Genomic DNA, 20,417 nt, shown 5'->3' on the forward strand with positions numbered 1-20,417 from the left:
GATTTGTTTTTTCTCGATTTTATTTACTCGTGATTTTATGTTGAAATTTAACGGTTGCTACACATGTCGAAAAGTCATGGTATGGTCAAATGGGATTCACAGAGGCTAGTATGTTGAAGAAATTAATCAATAAAAAATAGTTTCATAATTAACAATAACTTGTGTTGAAACATTTTTATGAACAGTGTAATTGTTTTCCATTTATTCGTTTCTATGAGCGACATAATAAGTCATTTTTGCGAAAATATTTTTCAAGTTATTTATTATTTACAAATTAAACACATCTTAGTACAAGGTGTAATTTTGGCATCTAAGATGAAAAACTCGAGATGTAAAGTGGTAATTTGTAATAAAAAGGGTATAGACGATAGTGTGGGAGGTTAAGAATTTGTTTGACAATGCTTCTGTTTTTTTTTTTTTTTTTTTTGTTATCCGGAATAGGAAAAGAACACAAATTCATTCGATAATGTCAATTAAATTTTATATTTATTGGAATAGAAAAATGGTGGAGGAATATATTTTGAACAGAATTAAAAAGTAAAATGTAGTATATTGTTCCTAAGAACAATTTCTTTAAAAAAAAAGTCACTTTTTATTTTCTTTTTCTTTTCTTTTCTTCCTTCTCGCTTGTCGCCGCCACCCCCAACCGCTTGTGCTGTCACTTGTTGCCTGTCGCTGTCATCCGTTGCTGCTTGTGTCATGGACGATAGGCAACAGTGGACGGCGAAGAAAAGAAAAGAAAAAACTTTTAAAAAGTAATTAAAAATTGAAAAAATATTACGTTAAAAAAAATCATGGATCGCATCAAACACTAATCTATTTTTTCTATTTCGAGAATATAAATTTTTACTTAGAAATCATTTAAAAAAAAAAAAAAAAATTTATTTCTGTTGAAATAGGAATATTATCAAATAGACATAAGTCGCTCTCGGACCCAGCCGGATGCGGTTACGGTGGTGTGAAGTCACCAGAGCCGAATGCAAACCACACAATGGCAAGCAGACAGAGAAGCTAAGAAGGGCATGTGAAGCGAAACGACACGAAACAGCTGCCAACTCCGAACTCAGCGCCAGCCGGTCCATTACTGATCTCCCCAACCTTCAGCCGTCGACGTGTCAACTCCCAACTCCCATCAAGACAGAGATGGAGAGAGAGAGAGTAAAAGGCCTCGCTATGGACGATATTCTCGGGGGACCCACTCCCACCCCGCACCATGGACCCTCGCCACCTGTCTCGGCCCCACGCCACGTGGCACTGCGATGTTACATTTAGGTAAACCCGTTCACACCCATCTAATTCGGAGATTAGATTATTAATTCGAGAATGGCATTATAAGTTGAGATAAAATTTGAAGATCGTAATAAATAAATTGAGGATTTAAGGACGGTAGTAAATATAGAGCTAAAATTTAGCAATGTAATTTTTCCGAGATTAAACAGTCAATTGAGCTTGGGAAACAACCAATTCCTCACCCCACGATGATAAGTAATGAAAATCGACCCCCCGGACTCTTTCCTCCTCTGAATAATTACTTCTTATAACATGTTCTCTCTCGCGACGCGGCTGAGATGTCATTCCATTTCCCATGGAGTGCGGGCATCACTAGAATTTTAGGTTTCCATCTGAAAAGAATCTCCACGGCTCGAAAGCATTCGCACCCGGAAGGATAACGAGACGTAATATTCCGGACGAAACATCATTGGAAATGGAACGGCCCCCCTTTCTCGGTCTCATCGGCAACGGACGCACGCAACTCACAAATTTCCACACGGTTCCAACCGGGGATGTCTTGTACACGTGATCCTTTTTATCCACGACACGACGCGCGACGCGCTTTAAACCTTTGACGAAAGCGAGGGCGACCGGGAATCGCGCGTCGTTGCAAAATCGCCTGCGCTGACGCAAAATAAATTTCCGTGTTCATCAAAATCCACGGGCACCGTTAAAAGACAAAGGCAGAAGAGAGCACCGGGCACATTTACACGAGGACGCTGGCTTGAGCACCAGCTGGAGGTGGTAGTGGTTGAGCGCATTTATCGCTTTTCGGCTAAAATAAAAAATCGGGACTTTAATTCCGCCACCACCCTTTTCATCTCCCCACTCCACGCTTATAACTCCATTCCCACACCGATCCACCTACACACCTCCACTTCTCTCCGCAGACTCTCTCTACAACCCTCTCCAAACTCCGAACCCACATCGCGGGAATGGCCAAGACGCGCGCCGTTGCCGCCGTCCTGGCGGCCGTCCTCCTGGCGACGGTGTGCGGCGCGTCGGCGCAGATGCCGGCGGCGGCTCCCGGGCCGGCGGCGGACGAGTGCCTCAGCAACCTGCTGAACCTGACGGACTGCCTGAGTTACGTGACGTCAGGGAGCAAGCTGACGGCGCCGGAGAAGCCGTGCTGCGGGGAGCTGGCGGGCCTGCTGGACAGCCACCCCATCTGCCTGTGCGAGCTGCTTAGCAAGGCCAGCAGCTTCGGCATCAGTATCGACGTCAACCGGGCGATCAAGCTCCCCTCCGTCTGCAATGTGGCCACCCCGCCGCTCAGCACGTGCGCAGGTGCGTCGCCGCCTGAGCCGAGAGATCGGCTCCGGTTTCCCTTCTTTTGTCGTGTTGCATCTGGAAAACCTTGCAAAGTTCAAATCCTCCGTTGCGAACGAGAGACGGAACAAAACAAAGTGACAATCTTTACTTTAGCGACGCAAGTAATCGTTTTTGAAAAAGTTTTTTTTTTTTTTTTATGTGAAACAAATAAAGTCTAATTATTCGTCATGACATAATTTTTGTTTCCATTTTCTGCATGACTACCAAAGATAAAATGCTAAGTCCATCTAGGAAAAATAAAGTTTTAGAGACTTGCTCTGTTCTGGGAGATGAATTAAATCTATTTGGTAAATTTAGAAAGAGTTGACTCACGAAAGTTTCAAAAGTAAAAAGAAAACTTAAATTTAAGTTTGGAAAGTGCTAAAAAGAATTTCTCATGTTTTCGTGGTCGGTCCCGAGGAATCCGGAGACTTGTTTGCCCGGTTTCCTTAGGAAAATGAGAATCTCCCTTAATGCAATATTTTTTGCTGGCAAATTCCAGTGAGTTCTATCTTAATTTTTCTTTACAAAAAGGTAGGTCACAATGAAAACAAGAATAAAAATAGAAATGAAGAAAACAGTCGCAATTTAGATACTTAGAAGTATGAAACTATTTATTTGTTCCAATTAAGTGTCATGGATTAAATTGATTACTTTTTTCTAGTATCATTCTTCCGTTTGAACATGATGAGAAATCGCAAAACGAGCATGATCAAAAGCTATATTCAATTTTTGGTCCGTATAAAATTGATTTATTATGATATTACGATCAATAGCTACAAAAAGGGACAATACAAAAAAGAAAAAAGAAAAGGAATTCCTTCATTTGAAGAACATTAAAAACATGAAAGTGATTTATTGGGACAATATCTTTTATTTTCGCCTGAGAAAAATCTGGAGAGGTCGGCGCTCCTCCTTTTTTTTAGAAAGAACTTTTATTGTCGCTCATCTAAACGCACCATAAGAAGGTGGGTGAGGGTCCACAATCTACTATCTTGGCGGAACATAATTATTTTTCAGTGAACGATCATCAATGCTGGTAGCCCTTTCCACGTGAAATGGAATGTGTGGCTGCCCTCCCACCGTTGTCGAATTAAAACAAGCCGTACGGTCACGCTAGCGAGATCCGTCGAAAGCCAGGCTGCCTGATTTCACTTCGGCCCCGGCACACGACAGTGCCCTGCATTTATTTCCTCACCGGCCTTCGGCCCAACTAAACCACCCGCATCCGTCACGCCTGTCCATCCGTACGCATGTTTCGGCACATTTCGCTCTCCATGCTTTAGCTGTTTCCGAGAGTAATGACGGTTTCATCTGTTTCCGACCGAGCGGTTGGGAAGCACTGTTTTTATAGTGTAATTTGACTGCCGATTTGGTCGGATTGACCGGCGTGATTCATCTAAACGGCCGGTTCAAATTACGATCCAGAAACAGTTTTTTGACGCGGTCTTCGGCCGTCTTTGTGTTCTTGCAGCTGTGGGAGTTCCGGTTGGGGTTCCGGCGGGAGCTCCTGTTGGGGTTCCGGGTACTGCGCCAGGTACTTGCTCTTTTCTTTTGGGGTTCGCCTTTTCAAGTAAAGAGATCGTCATCAATTACGCGCGTGAATTGATTTCGAGGACTATGGAGACGATGATCTTAGGACTACTGATATCGAAACTCACCTCAAGTTAGATTTTGTGTGATTATATAGTTACTTAGACAGTCTACTAGACGACCTTCAAGTTTAATGTACAGGGCATTGCTGTCATGCCTTTCCGGTTTAAGTTTTCTGTCGCACTCTTTCTAATGAAAAAGCAAAATGCAGGTTCTCTTGCGCCTACTGCCGGCGCCTCTTCTCCAACACCCGGGAACACAGGCAACCGCGCTTCGCAGAATGCGCTGCTTTTAGCTGCTGGCGTAGGTGCCGCGATCCTCCAGGCATTCCTCTGATTCTAGTTGGAGGCTTTTCGTTACGATTCTTGTCATGATTTCATATGATTAAATCGGATACTTAGACATCTATCGACGTACTATTCACGGGAACTTGCTAATAATAGATTTCTGTAATATGAGTTTATTCAAGGCTCGACTGTGATGATTGAGTTGCATATCGCCTGCCAGTCCCTCCCTATTAATTCCAGTTTTGTGATTGAAGTGAAAAAAACTCAATATTTCGGTCGTATACGCATAAATTGTATACAAATGCAAATATTTTCTAATTATTGGCTAATTTTTCTAGAAGATATGAATAAATATTGTCTTAAAAACATATTTTTTAATTAGAAGGTAACGGATTATGGGTTTATGGGTGGGCCGCCCATGTTGGGCTAGCCCAGCCCAACACCCATCGTAAGTATAAGGTGATTAAGTTCCAAAACAACAGGCAAAAATCGTAATGTAATCGTGAAATTTTTAAGCGAAAATATAAGAAAATGATCCAACGAGGAACTCCCGAGTTTGCAATTGACAGTATTTAATATGTGAAAACAAGATATGTTTATATGATATACCTATTCCTATTTGATTAGCGTTGCAGAATTTCTCGAGCATGTTTCTCGATTGTTCTGAAGAGTTCTGGTATTTTGGAATCCATTTCCTTCATTTCCATTTTAAAGCAAAAATATAAGAAAATGATCCGACGAGGAACTCTCAATAAGTTTGCAATTGACGATATTTAATACGTGAAAACAAGACATATTCATTATGTGATATATGTAAAATTTCTTGAGCATGTTTCTCCATCGTTCGAGTTTTGGTATCTTGGAATCCATTTCTTTCATTTCCATTAGAAAGATATTAAATGTTGGATAATTTCAAGCACTCGAGATTAAAGTTCATCGGAAAGGGAGTACGACAAAAGGACAACGTGGTGAGGACCGCCTCGTTCAGACCGGACTAACAAAAACAGCATCTAAACCACAGCGCGCTGTCGTAACTGACTTTTACTCCTTAAACTAGATGATATTATTGCTCTCTAACCCCGTTATTTATAATTTTGCCCTCGCTTTTCTTCGCTAATCAGTCGTCGCTCGCTCCCTACTCTAAACCCTAAGCCAAACCCCCTCCCCTCCCCAATCATCAATGGCTTCCCAATCTCTCCACCACCACTTCGCCTCCCTCCGCCTCCGCACCCGGCAACCGCTCAAGCCTTCCCCGCGCCCCCTCACCGTCGCCGCCTCGAAGAACCCGCCCCTCCCAGGCCGCAAGCTCCGCGCCGCCGTCATCGGCGGCGGCCCGGCCGGGTCCTCCGCCGCCGAGTCCCTCGCCTCCGGCGGCGTCGAGACCTTCCTCTTCGAGCGCAGCCCCTCCTCCGCCAAGCCCTGCGGCGGCGCCATCCCGCTCTGCATGCTGGACGAGTTCGACCTCCCGCACAGCCTCGTCGACCGCCACGTCACCGAGATGAGGGTCATCTCGCCGTCGAACATCACCGTCGACTTCGGCAAGACCCTGAGGCCGCACGAGTTCATCGCCATGCTCCGCCGCGAGGTCCTCGACTCCTTCCTCCGCTCGCGCGCGGAGTCCCGCGGCGCAGAGCTCATCACCGGCCTGGTGACGGATCTGGAGCTCCCTCGCTCCTCCTCCTCGCCGTACGTCGTCCACTACACGAGCGGCGGCTCGAAGCGGAGCCTAGCCGTCGACGTCGTAGTCGGGGCCGACGGCGCCAACAGCCGCGTCGCGAAGTCCATCGGCGCCGGGGAGTACTCCTACGCCATCGCGTTCCAGGAGAGGATCAGGCTCCCGGACGAGAAGATGAAATACTACGAGAACCTGGCCGAGATGTATTTGGGGGACGACGTGTCGCCGGACTTCTACGCGTGGGTCTTCCCGAAGTGCGACCACGTGGCGGTGGGGACCGGCACGGTCCGGTCCAAGCGCGAGATCAAGGCCTACCAGAGGGGGATCAGGGAGCGAGCGAGGCCGAAGATCGAGGGCGGACAGGTCATCAAGGTGGAGGCCCACCCGATCCCGGAGCACCCGCGGCCGGTCCGGGTAAGGGGGCGGGTGGCGCTCGTCGGCGACGCGGCGGGCTACGTGACCAAGTGCTCCGGCGAGGGGATCTACTTCGCGGCGAAATCGGGGAGGATGTGCGGGGAAGGCATCGTGAAGGCGTCGGAAGGAGGGGCGAGGATGGTGGGCGAGGAGGACCTGAGGAGGGAGTACTTGCGACAGTGGGACGACAGGTACGTGAGTACATATCGGGTGCTGGATCTGCTGGAGAAGGTGTTCTACGGGAGCAACTGGGGGAGGGAGGCGATGGTGGAGCTGTGCGGCGGCGAGTACGTGCAGAGGGTGTCGCTGGAGAGCTACATGTACAAGAGGCTGGTGGAGGGGGACCGGTGGGAGGGCGTGAAGATGGCGGCGAGCACGGTGGCGACCCTGGTCAGGTGCAAGATCATGAGCGGCGAGATGGGCCGCCTGAAGGCCATCGCCTAGCCGGATTCGCATCCGCCGATTTGGTTGTCAAGGTGGTAGCTTTTTTCGGTCTGTGGAGTGTTTATCTCCTTTCTGTTTATTGGCTCCTGCAAACTTTTCCACGATCAGGACGCAAGCTTCCAACCTATCGTAAAGAAGCGTTGCACTTTAACAAAAGAAGTTCAGAACTAGTTTGGGCGGTGGAAATCAACGTTATTAAAATTTCATGCCCCCCGTGAACATGTTTATTTACGGTTTTATCCCTTTGGTTATCTCTTTGTTTTAATTTAGTAGGATCTGTCTCAGGAAGGAACTGAAAGGGATACCGAATGTACTTTTCTAATCATATATATAAATATTTTTTGGTAAAGGCAAGTCTGCGTACTTTTTTTTTTTTTTTCTAATCATATATTGGATACCTAGGAAGGTAATAAAAGTGAGATTAACTGTACTTTTCGAATTGCAGGTTAGAAAAGAGGCAAATCTGCGTGTTTTATTTTCTTATTTTTTACTTTTAAAAATAAGAAGAAGGAAATGGGCGTTCTGGCGGAAACGCTCACATATTACATATCCTATTTTTGGGAAAAGCTTCCAACAAGAGCACAACAGAAAAAGGAATCTTTGTCAGAATCGCAAATCCCATCCAACTCTGATTTCATTTGGAAAATGACAAATCATGGTCATGGGAAAGCGACACAAGTAATTAGAACTTTTTTTCTTTTTTTTAATCGTAACTTCATAGCTTCATTTAAAACCAAACCCATTTGCAGAATATCCAATCAGAGCAGATCCCAGAGGCCCCATGGAGGGCTTGTCAACCAGTTTTTGGGAGGGCTTTCTTCCTATGGCATTTTGCTACCCAGTCAACTACATCATTAGAGGTAGGTTCTATTATAATGGGCAATCAACTTTTAATTTATTTAATATGACTTCTAAACATTGATAAATATTTAATATAGTTCATGAACTTTTAATCATTTTCATATAGTTTATAGATTATATTGAATATTTATAAATAATTCATGGACCAAAATTGAACAAATTAAAACTATAGGGACGATATTGCACATCGAACCAAAGTTCAAAAATCATATTGTACAAATTAAAAGTTCATGGAACTAAAGTTCACAAATCACTTGCGGTATTATGCCCCTCGGGCCCTCGTCATGAGAAAACTGCATTACTGATTTTGAATGGGCCTGACGTATATAGGCCCTCCTATTTACTGGGGGGCACGACAGCAGGCCGGGCAAATCACCCAGCCCGTCTAATCTTCGGGCCTGCGGTTCAGATCCACAACCGCGACATGGCCCACCCGAAAATTTTCGGGCTTTTTCTGCGAACCGGCTCATCCAACCTCCACCTTCGCCAAATCTAGCGCCATTCCCGAAACTCGACTCGACTCCCTCATCTCTCTCTCTCTCTCTCTCTCTCTCTACTGTGGAGATTGCGCCTGCAAATTGCATCTCCATAGCCGATCTGCAATGTGAAGGATATCTCGCTGCTGGCACCGGCTCCATGGACTTCTCCAATCTGCAGTCCAGAGCCTCCTCCTCTTCTTCTTCTTCTTCTTCTTCTTCTTCATCATCCTCCTCTTCCTACATCCCTCCTCACCGCACGCAGCTCCACCCCCGCATGCACTCCTTCTCCCCTCCCCCCTTCCCTCCCCAGCCGCCGCAGCCTCAGAAATCCCGCCCCAAGCTCCTCGTCCTCGCGGCCGCCGCCCTCTTCTGCGTCGCCCCCTTCCTCTACTACATCTTCGCCACCGCCCTCAGCGTCCACGGCTCCTCCAAGTTCGCCGATCCGAGCCCCGGGTTCCACGGCCTCGTCATCAATGCCGCCCCCTCCGGCTCGAGCATCCACGTCTTCGAGTTCTACAGCGAGGGGGCGCTCCCGTCCGTGGCCGTCGACGGATCGGGGACCGAGTCCGAGAGGGTCCGGCCGGGTTTGGCGGCGTTCGCGGACGACCCGGGGGCCGCGGGCCGGTCGATCTCGGAGCTGATCAAGTTCGCCAAGCGGCGGGTAAGGAAGAAGGACAGGGCGAAGACGAAGGTTGTGTTGGCGGTGAGCGGCGGGTTGGAGGGGTTGAGTCCCATGGTGAGAGGGCGGATAGTGGAGTCGTGCAGGCGAGTCCTGAGGAAGTCTGGATTTATGTTTAGAGATGAGTGGGCGCGAGTGATCACAGGTTGGCGATTCAATTCCTTCAATGTTTTGGAACGTTTCGTCCGATATTCGCTGCTGGTAAATTGTGAATGTGTGAACTTTTGGTTCCTTGTTACGAAGTTCTTTTGCTGAAGTTTGGGAACCAAAGAGCAGTAGCGATTTCTATTCCAGCTCTCTTGTTTGTTACGCTTAATAGAATCCTAAACTCCGATTAGCTGAAGCAAGACTTGCTTGGAATTGCTTTGAGTTTCTCTCTCTCATTTTGTTATCATGAATTGCGAATGTCCTTAGAGTCGCGTTGATGTTAAGCCGAGCTAATCTTCTTGTGCTCATGTGATTTCCTTTTGTTCTAGTTCTCTTCTTCGTAGGGCATTGGTTTGCACGAATTGGGGCGGGACTCCCTTTCTGGTGAAATGCTAGGGAGCTCTTATACCTTATAACTTAACTTAGTTGCTATGCACGTTTGGGTATACTGTGTATGTATGCTCTCGCAACATAACTGATTATCTTGACCTCTTCACCCAGTCCTTTCTGTTATACTTTTTAGTGCACACACTGTCCAGAACAATATAGAATGGTGATTTACTAGGTTATCCTTTGACTTTTCTTCATCTAGATTGACAATTAGTATCAGTGCCTTTTTTCTTGGAATTTTAACATTGGTCATGGAAAATGATGTGAATGTAGGGGAAGATGAAGGGGTTTTTTCTTGGGTTGCCGTAAATTACATTCTTGGAACCTTGGGAAGTGAATCTGAAGATACCATCGGGACAGTCGAACTTGGTGGCCGTTCTATGGAGGTTGTGCCCATTAACTTATTCTGATTTTATTATCTCTTGGAGTGAAAGTTGGCATTTGCATTCCAATATGCAAGCTTGGTATTTGGAGATGCGCCTTATTGATTCTTGATAGCATATTTCTGGGGGCCTTTTTCATAGGAAGGTGCTGTGCAACATGGCAGAAATACTATGCTAGACCATGGGTAGTTTCTTGTAGGCAACAGCCAGAGTTGTTGAATCCTGTTGTTTACTCTCTTAAAAAACTCTGTTCATGGCTCAGATGGATAAGCAGCAAAGAAAAGCTGCCCCTTCTCGACTCAGCTGTATGCAGTGTAAAATTAGGATCCTGCAGTAACTCACAAACACAACTCAAATTGTACTTCAGAAACTCCTTTCAAACTCGCTTTTAAGTTTTTGAACTTCCAGCATGTTTTCCCAATTCATTGAACAAAGACGAGTCAATAAGGCAAGTCTTTTAACCAGGGAAAAATGAAAACATTTGAATCTCAGTGGAGCAATATTTCCTCTAGAATGGATTTTCTTTTGACCTGCATTGCCTGTTGCAATGTGCATTCTAAGAGGTTTCCCCCTTTGAAAGATTATTCGGCGGTTCATCTGAAATTGAACTGCCTTTTGAAATTGAGCAACCTATTCTTGCTAGTATGCCATCTGGAGATGTTTGCATTTAACCGAATATAATGAATCATGAACCATCCAGGGCTTCTTTGTGCCAATCTAGTGATTATTTGACCTTTGGCAATTATGAGCTATATAGTGATGGATGATAATTCTGGCAGAGAGCATGCGTACGTGTTGTCTGCTGGATATCTGTATATGTATGACTCTTGTTTTAAGTAGTTCACGGGTACTTACAGGTTACATTTGCTCCTAGAGAATCAACGCAACTGCAAACTTCCCGAGTTGTCAAATTGGGTGGAACTACCTACAATCTCTACACGCTAAGCTTGCAACAATTTGGTCAGGTGTTTCCATGTAACGTCCAATATTTTGCAATTCTTCGCATACATATCCTTTTGGATATTTGTCCTCATATCTCAATTCTGTGTATGCTATGCTTCGGGAATTAATGGTTCAGGACTACTCTTCTACACTGCACTCCTTGCTATTTCTAATTTTAAGCAACCAAAATCATGATTAGGTTATTCAAATAGTACTGACTGCAGAGATGCATTGGCATTACTAGTGATCTGAACCCATTTGATTCAGCTTTTACAATATACATAAAAGAATCCAGGTTAAACAGGGTGAAGAAAAGATTTAAATGTGAAGTTAGAGATGAGACAGACACTGCAGGAGCAGTGTTGTCATTGAATTGTTGATAGTTCATAATCATGTTTAACCTGACCTGCTATTACTTAGGAACCTTGAGGCGAACAATTTGCATTTGTGATAGTTTTGGCAGGATACTGATATGTCGAGGTGAAACCTTTTATAGTTTCCTGTCAATTATGAAAACTTTGGTTTAAAAGGTGATCCTCAGAGCTAAGTAAATTTGGTTTTCTGTTTCATCTTGTTGTGCTGAAGCTTCCTATTGATGTGGATGGAAGTGGACATTAGTGCTCTGTATGTGTGTGTGACTTTTAACTTGATTAGTTACTGCTGTAACGCATTCTTTGATCTGAAGGTGCAGTTGAAGTTGCCCGACTGCAAAACTCAAATGATTATTTTTATGCAGGATGATGCTTGGCGATCTGAACTTCACAATTCTGGGGAGCTGAGAACTGGTGAGTTGATGAAACATATATGTCTTGTGCAGAACACCCAGCATCATTCTGTTTTCAATTAATTTGGAAAATAAAGAATCCATTTAAAAATGGCTATACTGTATCTAGTGGTTGGTTAATGAGGATGCAGACTAGGATGAGATATTTCCCAATTTCTCATGAAATTTTCTTGTTTCTCAGAAAGATGACTGCTCATCAAAACAAATACCACTGCCTTATCGAAAATGGTTAATTTTTCTTGCATTAGTGTGCATCTTACAATTATTTTCTCTATTCCCGATTTAAAGAATAATTATAATGATACGTAAATAGTATGTTCTTGGCTTTTTGCGATGAGGATGATCGTCTATGTATATTCTTGGGATATCAATGCTTTTGTGTGACTTAGAATCTCACTGACTTGATAATGCCATTCTTTACTTTGCTGTTGCTTGATGTGCGTTAGTGATAATTAAGATGTTTTATTTGCTGTGCAGCTTCAAGTTCAAATGATAAACACGTCATGAACCCATGCTTTCCCAGAGGATATGGGCTGACATCAAAAGTGAGAGATGCAGAGTCTCTGACATCAAAAGTGAGAGATGCAGAGTCTCTGACATCATATCCTGCTGGAAACTATTCTGCCTGCAAAAATGATGCCTTGGCACTTTTGAGAACAAGAAAAGGTGCCCTGCCCTCTTATCTTTAACCTAAAATCTAAAATTGTGTTTTTTAATTTCTCTAGAAGGATGTCGTTGTTGTAGAATTATTTAATTATGCTATTTGAGATGACTCGAATAAAATGATAGAACAATCAATTGTATAGTTACACACATTCCATTGACTTGTTTTATTTTTGTGCTAGTATATTTTTCTTCCTCCAAATCATTATGTAAACAGTATGATCTTCAAGTATCCATTTCATTTTTCTGGATGCAGATAAATGCTCTCACCCACCCTGCAATATTCTCCTTTCTTCTATTGGGAATCTACAGGGCAGTGCAATTCCTCTTGAAAGATTCTATTATACATCTGAGGTATGTAAAAAATGTTGTGTTCAGCAAATGAGCTCGAATAATTCTGTCAACTTGAGTTTGTTCATTGCTAAATGTAACTCATAGGAAGCAAACAGAAAGCCGTAATACAAGTGTACGCGCTTGTGTATGTTTGAATGAAGAGGTGTATTCTTGTATGAGATTTCCTCGAAGCTTAGAGGTTTTTGGTATCACTTTTTGATGGTCAGAATGTGGAGCATTCTTGTATTCAACAAGACTTATTCTTTGACCTTTTGCTAGAATGGAGCAATTGCCCGAGTGGAACGAATTTGTTAGGGTAGAGCTGCCATACATGAAAGCAATGATGTTGACAATGCAGGAAAAGGTGACACCATGACTGTGCATTTGGCTGTCCCAATTGAGAGTAAAGTTTGTTGTTACCAAGTGATGGATGGTCAAACCTCTCAAGCTGTTCATAAATGCATTTTTAATGACAAGTTGAAGAAAGATTGTAGCCTCTTAAAACCTTGCATTTTGGTGCTAGCCATAGTTCAAGAATTTCATGCCAAAATTTATCAGAAACATATAGAAGGAAAAGCAAGAATTTTGCAAATCCTGTGCAAGAAATCTGAAATCATCCTTTTGAGGATGAAGTGAGCCACAAGGAAATTGTACAGCACTTCCTAAGTTTATCATTGTTGTCTGAACTCCAGTCTCAAGAAGTAATCCATTGCAAAGATACGATTGTTTTCTGCGGAATAGGGGAGTACAGATGCACAGTGCTAGTCCTCTGCCTGTTTTTTCAATGATTGGTATATAAAATTTTAGGTCTCACTTCCAATGCAAGTCTATTTTATTTTAAATTATGTTACATCTTTTTGTAAGCACACATAAGCAATTTAGGAAGAAATGGGATGATGTCACATTAGTATATTAACCTACTGAGTTCATTGAAAAGCGATCAAGTGATGGATCCAGTACCATGGTTACTCTCATGCTTTCTTACCTTTCGCTTGTGCACACCAGGAAAATAATATCTTAATACATATCTTGTGTTTGGCAACTTTCCTTAATAGTGTCATCTGTATTGTCATCTGTATTTAATTGATAGATTCTGCTTAATTATTTCTCGAGTTATAAGCTAGCCTTACATCCCAATATTGAACCTTCTACAGTTTTTTGGGATGTTCTCTAGGGAGGGTTTGTTTGACTTGAAGCTAGCTGGTGAACGTTATTGCGCTGATGATGATTGGGGCAAATTGAGAAACAAGCAAAATAGCATGGAAGACCTGGATTTGTCCAGATATTGTTTCTCTTCGGCTTATGTGGTGGCTCTACTGCATGACAGTCTCGGAATCCCTTTTGATGATAAAAGGTATGGATTCTTCTAAACTGGACTGCTGATGAATTGATATTTCTGTTCTACCATGAATGTAGAAAAACCTTTCATTTCAAAAGTGGAACTTAGATCTTGAGGGTCAACAACTAAGATGTTAAGTATATAGGATTTGCTATCTTTTAGTGCTTTGTTTGCAGATTGTGTGTTCGCCTGCACTCTCATTGTAGATCCAAGTTCAGCAAGTGTTTCCCACCTTTGTGATAGTTTCTCCTTGTTGGCCTTTACTTGGGATTTATGTTCCTTAACGTTCCTTGCCGAAGACCATATCTCTAATAAGATATTTTCTGTCAGTTCCTCTTTCTCCATAATATGCGGCATGGTTGGTGGAATTTCTCTCTTTTTACCTATATGGTCCTTTCTAGTGGAAGTTGGCCACAATAGAAGTTTGTATACAGCAGTACATGTGTATGTGTGCAATTTATGAGTTCCTCCTTTTAAGTGTTTGATATTCTAACTTGACTTGAGCAATCACAGGGTCCATTCTGCAAATAGAACTGGAAGCATTCCATTTGACTGGACTCTGGGAGCTTATGTTGTCCTGACGATGCAGGATGCTGTTGCACATGAATCCGATAACTTTGGGGAAATTGTTGGAAATGAGTCAGTCACCTACTTTTCATTATTTGCTGTACTTTTGATAGTTGTACTTGCTGCATTTCTCATTTCGCAATGGCAAAAACCACAGTTAAAGACAATTTATGATCTGGAGAAGGGGCACTATATAGTAACACGTGTGCCTAGGTAACTAGTTAGTCTTTTTTTATTTATTTCTTAAGCCTGTACATTCTTATGGAGGGATTGGTCAAGAGAGGACATAAGCAGAGCAGGGCGCAGCATTGAGCAATGCATGGGAAATTGCTTCCGGGGACAAAACAGAAAGCTCGTCCAAAGTCCGAACAAAGCAAAGAAATATCAGGATCTGCAGTTATTTATTGGTGTCAGCCAGATTTTGTGATTATGAATGAATACGTATAAAAGTTTTTGCTTGGTTCCTTGCTTGCACTCTCTCTCTCTCTCTCTCTCTCTCTCATCTTGGAGTTTTATCAGGTTTTGGTTCGTGTCATTCCTTGGCATCTTGGCTATGACCAGTGACTAAAGGTCGATCTATCAGTAGGACTGGGCTTTTTAAGTGGTGTTACTTTAGGGTTAATGTCACGGAAGACCCCATATTAGTATACATGTGATAAATTTATTTCAAATTAATTTTTTGATAAAAAAATCTTAAACTAGTACACATATGATAATTTATCTCAAATAAAAAAAATTAAATCAGTACATTTGTAATAAATTTACTCAAGACCGTCAAAAAATCAAACGGGTATATTTGTCATAAATATTTCCTCCGTTAAATTAGATTAATACGAAAAGAAAAAACGCAAAATTGGTAATACTATGATAAATGGAGAGTATAATTTTAAATTGATATATCAGTCGATAGTTACATGTCATATAGCTCAGTAATTTAATATTAAAATATATGGAAACTTAACATAGGTAAATTTGTTATAAATGTATTAATTTTGGATAAATTTATTGTTTGAGATTTTTGGTGATTAAAAAATTAATTTAGAATAAATTTATTACAGATGTATCGGTTTGAATCTTTTTGTAGTATTAATCTTCAATTTCATTGGTGGTAAATCTTTCGAAGCTGACTATGCTAACAAATAAAGATTGACCAAATCATTCTCTGTTATTAATTACCACTTCAAGAGCCATGGATTGCTGTATCTAATCGAACTCTATAGTTGGGAAATGCTAATGCAGATACTAGACCGTGTGGCTTCCTTTGTGCAAGCCCCATAAGCTGTTAAATATGATAACCTACCGATGGTTATGTCTCTCTTTTTTTCTTTTTTTTCTTTTTTTTCCGGAAAAGTAATCAACACCCATCATTGTCTCGATCACTGTCATGCCTGATGGAACATAGCAAGAAGTCACATTCAGGTTCATGTGTCTTTCTAAACTCGGGGGAGCCAGGGCAAGGTCGAGGAAGCAGTGTCCAGGGTTTCCTCCGCTTTGCATACAAGGTATGCTAAGTAGTTGGTAAAATATGCCCTTACAAGAACTGTAGGATAAGGATCTCTTTATTCCAGTTGTCCAAAATAGGCTTTCAGAGGATATCTCAAAAAGATAGTTACCATGGTTAAAGGTATACCAGGATTAATAAATTGAAAGTTGTCCGGCAAATCATTTGACGACTGCATCAACAAGACAAAAAATTTTAACTACTGAGCTGGACTTCAATAATGCTATCATCCAGTCCGTCAGCTAATTGATCCTCAATCTGAGATGAATCTTGTAACAGGCTTGCAGGCTACAAAGAAATGGAGAGGTGGAGTTCCATGTGCCTAAAACTTGAACTGCATCTCCGGAGTGTATCCAAGCTCGTTGAGGTGAGCAGCCATTGCTTTGTTCATTGGCGGTGGTCCGCACATCAATATCTAAACATTGCATTATCCGTTAATCTATTGATCAGAGATGAAGAAAGATAGAATGGGACACTATAGATAGTGCACATACCTGAATGTCACTGGCTGGCGCTGGGCAGTGAATTTGAACCATCTCTTTGGATACATAACCAACACCACCATCCCATATTTCTGGCGGCTGCAAACAGCACACACGATGTGAAGTGATTTCATGACTAAAGAAGTAATGCAAAAAGTGTGAGTGGTCTGATCAACAAAGTACAAGTCTGAATTTGCTTATTAAATTATTATAGTCCACCAGTACGATGCAGAAGAACCATAGTAGCAGAGTGAAAATACATCTTTTGTAAAATACTTTCTGCTACCAAATTGTCTGTCCTGAGTTTTTTTTTTTTTTTATTAATAGTTTCGGATATTAAGAAGACGACAGAAAATCTATCAAACATTATCTGGAAAGATAGTTCTGATTCATGTCAGATGGGACAAGGAATTAGAAGTTTAGGCACCAAGTTTTGTCATATTTATCAGAGAGAATGCACACTTATGCTAGAAGCATGTCAAGGAAGGACAAAAGGAAAACCAAAAGATTAAACAAATAAAAAGAGAGGCACCAGACCTGATTCAAGACATAATAGACATGGAACTGATCAGGAAAACTCCGGGCAAAATTATCCAGCTCTTCCTGCAAAAATGTGTTGCTAATATTATCGACCCACCTTCAGACAGTAGAATTTGATAATCTAATGTAACTTCAATATACAGTGAGGTACTCTTTACATACATATTCAATTGGCAGATCGTGCAAGCAAAAGAAAGATGAGCAAAGAAAAATTATTTCCTGGAATAGATAATGTGCTAGGCCCTTAATGACACGAGCCACTGGTAAACCCCATCTGCCTGGGGGCTCTCTGAGCACCTTGTTTGCACAAAAGGCTAGGTTCCATAACATCAATTCAAATCGAAAGCAAATTAAACAACAAAAGGGCTGCCCAAAGTAGTTTCTGGCATAATACAATCCTAGAAGAGCCATCAGTTAGGACCTAAGGTCTGTAAAATTTGAAAGAAGTGATTCCCAATAGGATACTTACAAGTAGAACTTCACTGCTGTATGAAGCAGAAACATGCATTCGAAAAGATAACTCCAACAGAAAATTTAAATACTTATCATGCTATGCACTACTATTCAACTTAGTGACCATTGCCTCGGATTATAATGGATGATACAATTAAAAATCATTCAATTCATCCGAAAGAACAAAAAAAGTTCAAGTTAATAGAATCATGGGGGAGGGAGAGGGAAGGGGAGAGAGAGAGAGAGAGGGGGGGGAAGGAGGGAGGGAGAGAGGGAGAGAGACTCCAACCTTCAAAAGGATGTCCTCATATGTGACATTGGCATAAATGAGGTGAATCTTGGTCTCGTCATGAGGATTCTCTAATATGGCTCTAGCGACCTAAAGTGCATCAAAGAAAACAGTGGCAATCACAAAAACCAGCACTTTGGCATGTGGTATCAAACCATCAGATAGGAAAACTATATGCATATCAAATTTGTCGTCATCTACATCCATACCTGGAACATTGGAGTAATGCCAGTACCCCCAGCGAGCATCCCAAAAGCCCTTACTTGGCCAGGTTGATACTTGAAGCGACCCTAAGAAAATAAGAAAAAGTACACTGAAATTTAATCCATTATAACTATCAGCAGCAGATAAGACTCGCATTACACTTCAATTTTCTAGCATCAGAATTTGGCAAAGAGATTCAGCAGTGGATTCATTATATGTTGCAGTGTGTAGAATCATCAAAATGAAAAACTTGTCTCAACATGTGGTGTGCATGCTAAAAACACAAGCTTTTAAGCATATCTGATCTGATAGGCCATGGGCATAGCTACAGCTGCATCTGCTAACGTAACACACACGACACCAATGTTTTCCATGTTAGCTCTGTAGAGAGCAGTGGACAATACTTCCAAACGCATATTTAATCCAATAAAGCATTGAAGAAATTCAAGAGGCTAGACAAAAAAATGCTTTCATGTAGGAGCAATCTAGTCCATCTAAGGAAGCCAAGCCATTAAGAAAACAATCCTGAGGCAAAAGATCATATGTGGTCTAAAATCTACAATCTCGCCTTTGGTGCTTTTGCCGTTTGCCCTAATATGTGCTTTGCCATGATATAAATTCTAAGTCTTAGTGAATAGTCTTCTGCCCAGGGCCATAGGCAGTTGAAAGAAACTCCTCTTAACTCCTACTGTGATATTCAAATTTTTGATGGCTACCAGGAAAATTATCTCTTGCTACCAAACCAGTACACCGATTCCCAACCTGCTTCACATTAGTGCATAGATAACTGAAAAACCTTAAGATGATTCATCACTTGCCTACAGCCTGAAACCATCAGCAACTGGAAACAAACTATATTCGGAAATAAATCCACTTGAAATCTACCTTAGGCCCCTTCACAGCCAAGTAATCGCCTTCACGCATTTCCCGGAAATGGTGGGACATCCTTCCTTGGGGATACATCTAATCACAAGGAAAAGAACGAAAAAAACAGACCACGTTGTGAATGGGTGGAAAAAACAGGGTTGAAAGGAATTATATCTGCCTCCGAGCTAATTAGTTCAGCCCAAACCTTGATAACCAGCTCGAAGTATCCAACATCGGAATCCAAAGTGGTCGGAGTGTAAGGTTTCGTAACTTCTTGCCCGACGCTATCCTTTCCTCTGTAACGAAAACACCCAGAAAATTTTCCACAATCAATGCCACACGGAAACCAAACACAAGCCACGCGTCACGAACTTATCACCACCAATCGAACCGAAAAAAGGTCAACGAGCTGAATACCTGCAGCTCATGTGCTGCCCAATCGGAAGCCCCAAGACTGAGGTCGGAGTCGGGAGAGCGAATCTAAACTTGGCGACGTTGTGGCTGAGCAGCGTCCTCTTGACGAGCAGGAACTCCTTGAAGTTGTCGGCATCGAGACAGCCTGACACATTCCCATCCCAACCAAAAAAAAAAAAAAAAAATTGCCTCAAGTCAATCGAATCGAAGGACCGCCGGAACGAATCTCAATCTCCGAAGAGGAGCACGGGGAACGGCTGGTGAAACCCGACGACCTTACCTTTAGGACCTTTAGGACCTTTAGGTTTCCTCTGGAGGTAGAAGTAGTAGGCGGTGCCGGCTCCGACGGCGACGAGGGCGACGGCGATGCTCAGCATTTCGACGCGGTGGGACTGCAGGGGCTCCATCTCCGGACCGCCGAGGAGGCTGCGACCGCCGGCGGCGACTTCCTCGAGGAAGACGAATCGCAGAGAGAGAGAGAGAGAGGCGAACTGGCGAAGCGGGAAGCGAGCTTTCTCTCTCTATCGGCCTTCGCTCCGGTCGCTTTCCGTTGGAGTCTGGTCTACTTTTGCGGCCATAGATGGTGGCGTCGGTACGGTAGGGCGGACATGACGCCGGTTGCAGGATGATCGAAAAGCGCTCGAGTTCAGGTGATTCCGATCTCCTCCCCCCCGTTAAAATCTTCTTTTTCTGTTTTTTTATAAAAGACTTTTTCTTTTCTTTTCTTTTCTTGTGACCAAAAATAAAAAAGGGAGCTTTTCCTTTTCTCCGTTCTTTCTTGAGAGATTAAAAAGAAAAGGGAGAATCGCGGTTGTAGAAAATTTGAAATGCGGCTTAGTTGAAACGTTGATCGGGAGATTCCTCCTTTGTCTTTTAACCCCTTTTGCCTATCTAAAAATTGTTGAAACGAGAAAGATACGCACGATCAAGCCCTCGACTAACTGGATATTTTTCCCAATCAACTCCCTCCACATTCAATTCAGACGAGTTTAAGCTTGAGTAGAGAAGCTTCCAAAAATCCATCATCTTATTCAATTGATATTAATTTAATTCTAATTCTTTTCGGGTGCCAATTTAGTGTCCATCCAACCATTTTAACCAAAA

The 20,417-nt window shown here is 42.6% G+C and overlaps 4 protein-coding genes across 8 annotated transcripts; 3 read left to right on the forward strand and 1 right to left on the reverse strand.

The window, feature by feature from the left end:
• The first annotated feature begins 1,959 nt into the window (after nucleotides 1-1,959).
• Nucleotides 1,960-4,674, forward strand: LOC104433928 (non-specific lipid transfer protein GPI-anchored 2). The gene is made up of 3 exons (XM_010046842.3): nucleotides 1,960-2,559; nucleotides 4,058-4,120; nucleotides 4,388-4,674. The coding sequence occupies exons 1-3, from the start codon at nucleotides 2,208-2,210 to the stop codon at nucleotides 4,510-4,512; spliced, it is 540 nt and encodes a 179-aa protein (XP_010045144.1). The 5' UTR covers nucleotides 1,960-2,207; the 3' UTR covers nucleotides 4,513-4,674.
• A 702-nt stretch (nucleotides 4,675-5,376) lies between these two features.
• LOC104433929 (geranylgeranyl diphosphate reductase, chloroplastic) lies at nucleotides 5,377-7,345 on the forward strand. The gene has a single exon (XM_010046843.3). It carries the CDS (start codon nucleotides 5,644-5,646, stop codon nucleotides 6,994-6,996), a length of 1,353 nt encoding a protein of 450 aa, XP_010045145.2. The 5' UTR covers nucleotides 5,377-5,643; the 3' UTR covers nucleotides 6,997-7,345.
• Nucleotides 7,346-8,361: 1,016 nt separating this feature from the next.
• On the forward strand, nucleotides 8,362-15,032 carry LOC104433930 (probable apyrase 6). 4 transcript variants are annotated; one of them, XM_039307671.1, is made up of 9 exons: nucleotides 8,366-9,160; nucleotides 9,826-9,938; nucleotides 10,793-10,900; nucleotides 11,614-11,662; nucleotides 12,139-12,199; nucleotides 12,230-12,327; nucleotides 12,581-12,678; nucleotides 13,812-14,011; nucleotides 14,510-15,032. In XM_039307671.1, the coding sequence occupies exons 1-9, from the start codon at nucleotides 8,494-8,496 to the stop codon at nucleotides 14,778-14,780; spliced, it is 1,665 nt and encodes a 554-aa protein (XP_039163605.1). In that variant the 5' UTR covers nucleotides 8,366-8,493; the 3' UTR covers nucleotides 14,781-15,032. The 4 variants fall into 4 exon arrangements, with proteins under 4 accessions (XP_010045149.2, XP_010045148.2, XP_039163605.1 ...); XM_010046844.3 differs by having other exon boundaries at nucleotides 12,139-12,327; XM_010046847.3 differs by lacking the exon at nucleotides 14,510-15,032 and having other exon boundaries at nucleotides 8,362-9,160; nucleotides 12,139-12,327; nucleotides 13,832-13,996.
• A 1,067-nt stretch (nucleotides 15,033-16,099) lies between these two features.
• Nucleotides 16,100-19,964, reverse strand: LOC104433932 (NADH--cytochrome b5 reductase 1). 2 transcript variants are annotated; one of them, XM_010046848.3, is made up of 9 exons: nucleotides 19,594-19,962; nucleotides 19,317-19,458; nucleotides 19,105-19,195; nucleotides 18,918-18,995; nucleotides 18,038-18,118; nucleotides 17,829-17,918; nucleotides 17,084-17,149; nucleotides 16,559-16,645; nucleotides 16,100-16,479 (listed from the first exon to the last, which is right to left on the reverse strand). In XM_010046848.3, exons 1-9 carry the CDS (start codon nucleotides 19,718-19,720, stop codon nucleotides 16,387-16,389), a joined length of 855 nt encoding a protein of 284 aa, XP_010045150.1. In that variant the 5' UTR covers nucleotides 19,721-19,962; the 3' UTR covers nucleotides 16,100-16,386. The 2 variants fall into 2 exon arrangements, with proteins under 2 accessions (XP_010045150.1, XP_010045151.1); XM_010046849.3 differs by having other exon boundaries at nucleotides 16,159-16,479; nucleotides 19,603-19,964.
• Between the last annotated feature and the right edge of the window lie 453 nt (nucleotides 19,965-20,417).

This window comes from Eucalyptus grandis, chromosome 2 (genome assembly GCF_016545825.1).
Source record: "Eucalyptus grandis isolate ANBG69807.140 chromosome 2, ASM1654582v1, whole genome shotgun sequence".
NCBI lineage: Eukaryota > Viridiplantae > Streptophyta > Magnoliopsida > Myrtales > Myrtaceae > Eucalyptus > Eucalyptus grandis.

What these genes read in the sequence shown, in the direction of transcription:
- LOC104433928 (XM_010046842.3), top strand. Translation starts at nt 2,208, where the DNA reads ATGGCCAAGACGCGCGCCGTTGCCGCCGTCCTGGCGGCCGTCCTCCTG. An exon ending in GCCGCTCAGCACGTGCGCAG is followed by an intron (nt 2,560 to 4,057) that starts GTGCGTCGCCGC and finishes GTGTTCTTGCAG; the next exon opens with CTGTGGGAGTTCCGGTTGGG. An exon ending in GGTTCCGGGTACTGCGCCAG is followed by an intron (nt 4,121 to 4,387) that starts GTACTTGCTCTT and finishes AGCAAAATGCAG; the next exon opens with GTTCTCTTGCGCCTACTGCC.
- LOC104433929 (XM_010046843.3), top strand. Translation starts at nt 5,644, where the DNA reads ATGGCTTCCCAATCTCTCCACCACCACTTCGCCTCCCTCCGCCTCCGC.
- LOC104433930 (XM_010046844.3), top strand. Translation starts at nt 8,494, where the DNA reads ATGGACTTCTCCAATCTGCAGTCCAGAGCCTCCTCCTCTTCTTCTTCT. An exon ending in GTGGGCGCGAGTGATCACAG is followed by an intron (nt 9,161 to 9,825) that starts GTTGGCGATTCA and finishes ATGTGAATGTAG; the next exon opens with GGGAAGATGAAGGGGTTTTT. An exon ending in ACTTTTGAGAACAAGAAAAG is followed by an intron (nt 12,328 to 12,580) that starts GTGCCCTGCCCT and finishes TTCTGGATGCAG; the next exon opens with ATAAATGCTCTCACCCACCC.
- LOC104433932 (XM_010046848.3), bottom strand. Translation starts at nt 19,720, where the DNA reads ATGGAGCCCCTGCAGTCCCACCGCGTCGAAATGCTGAGCATCGCCGTC. An exon ending in ACTTCGAGCTGGTTATCAAG is followed by an intron (nt 18,996 to 19,104) that starts GTTTGGGCTGAA and finishes CCTTGTGATTAG; the next exon opens with ATGTATCCCCAAGGAAGGAT. An exon ending in CGCCAGCCAGTGACATTCAG is followed by an intron (nt 16,480 to 16,558) that starts GTATGTGCACTA and finishes TGCAATGTTTAG; the next exon opens with ATATTGATGTGCGGACCACC.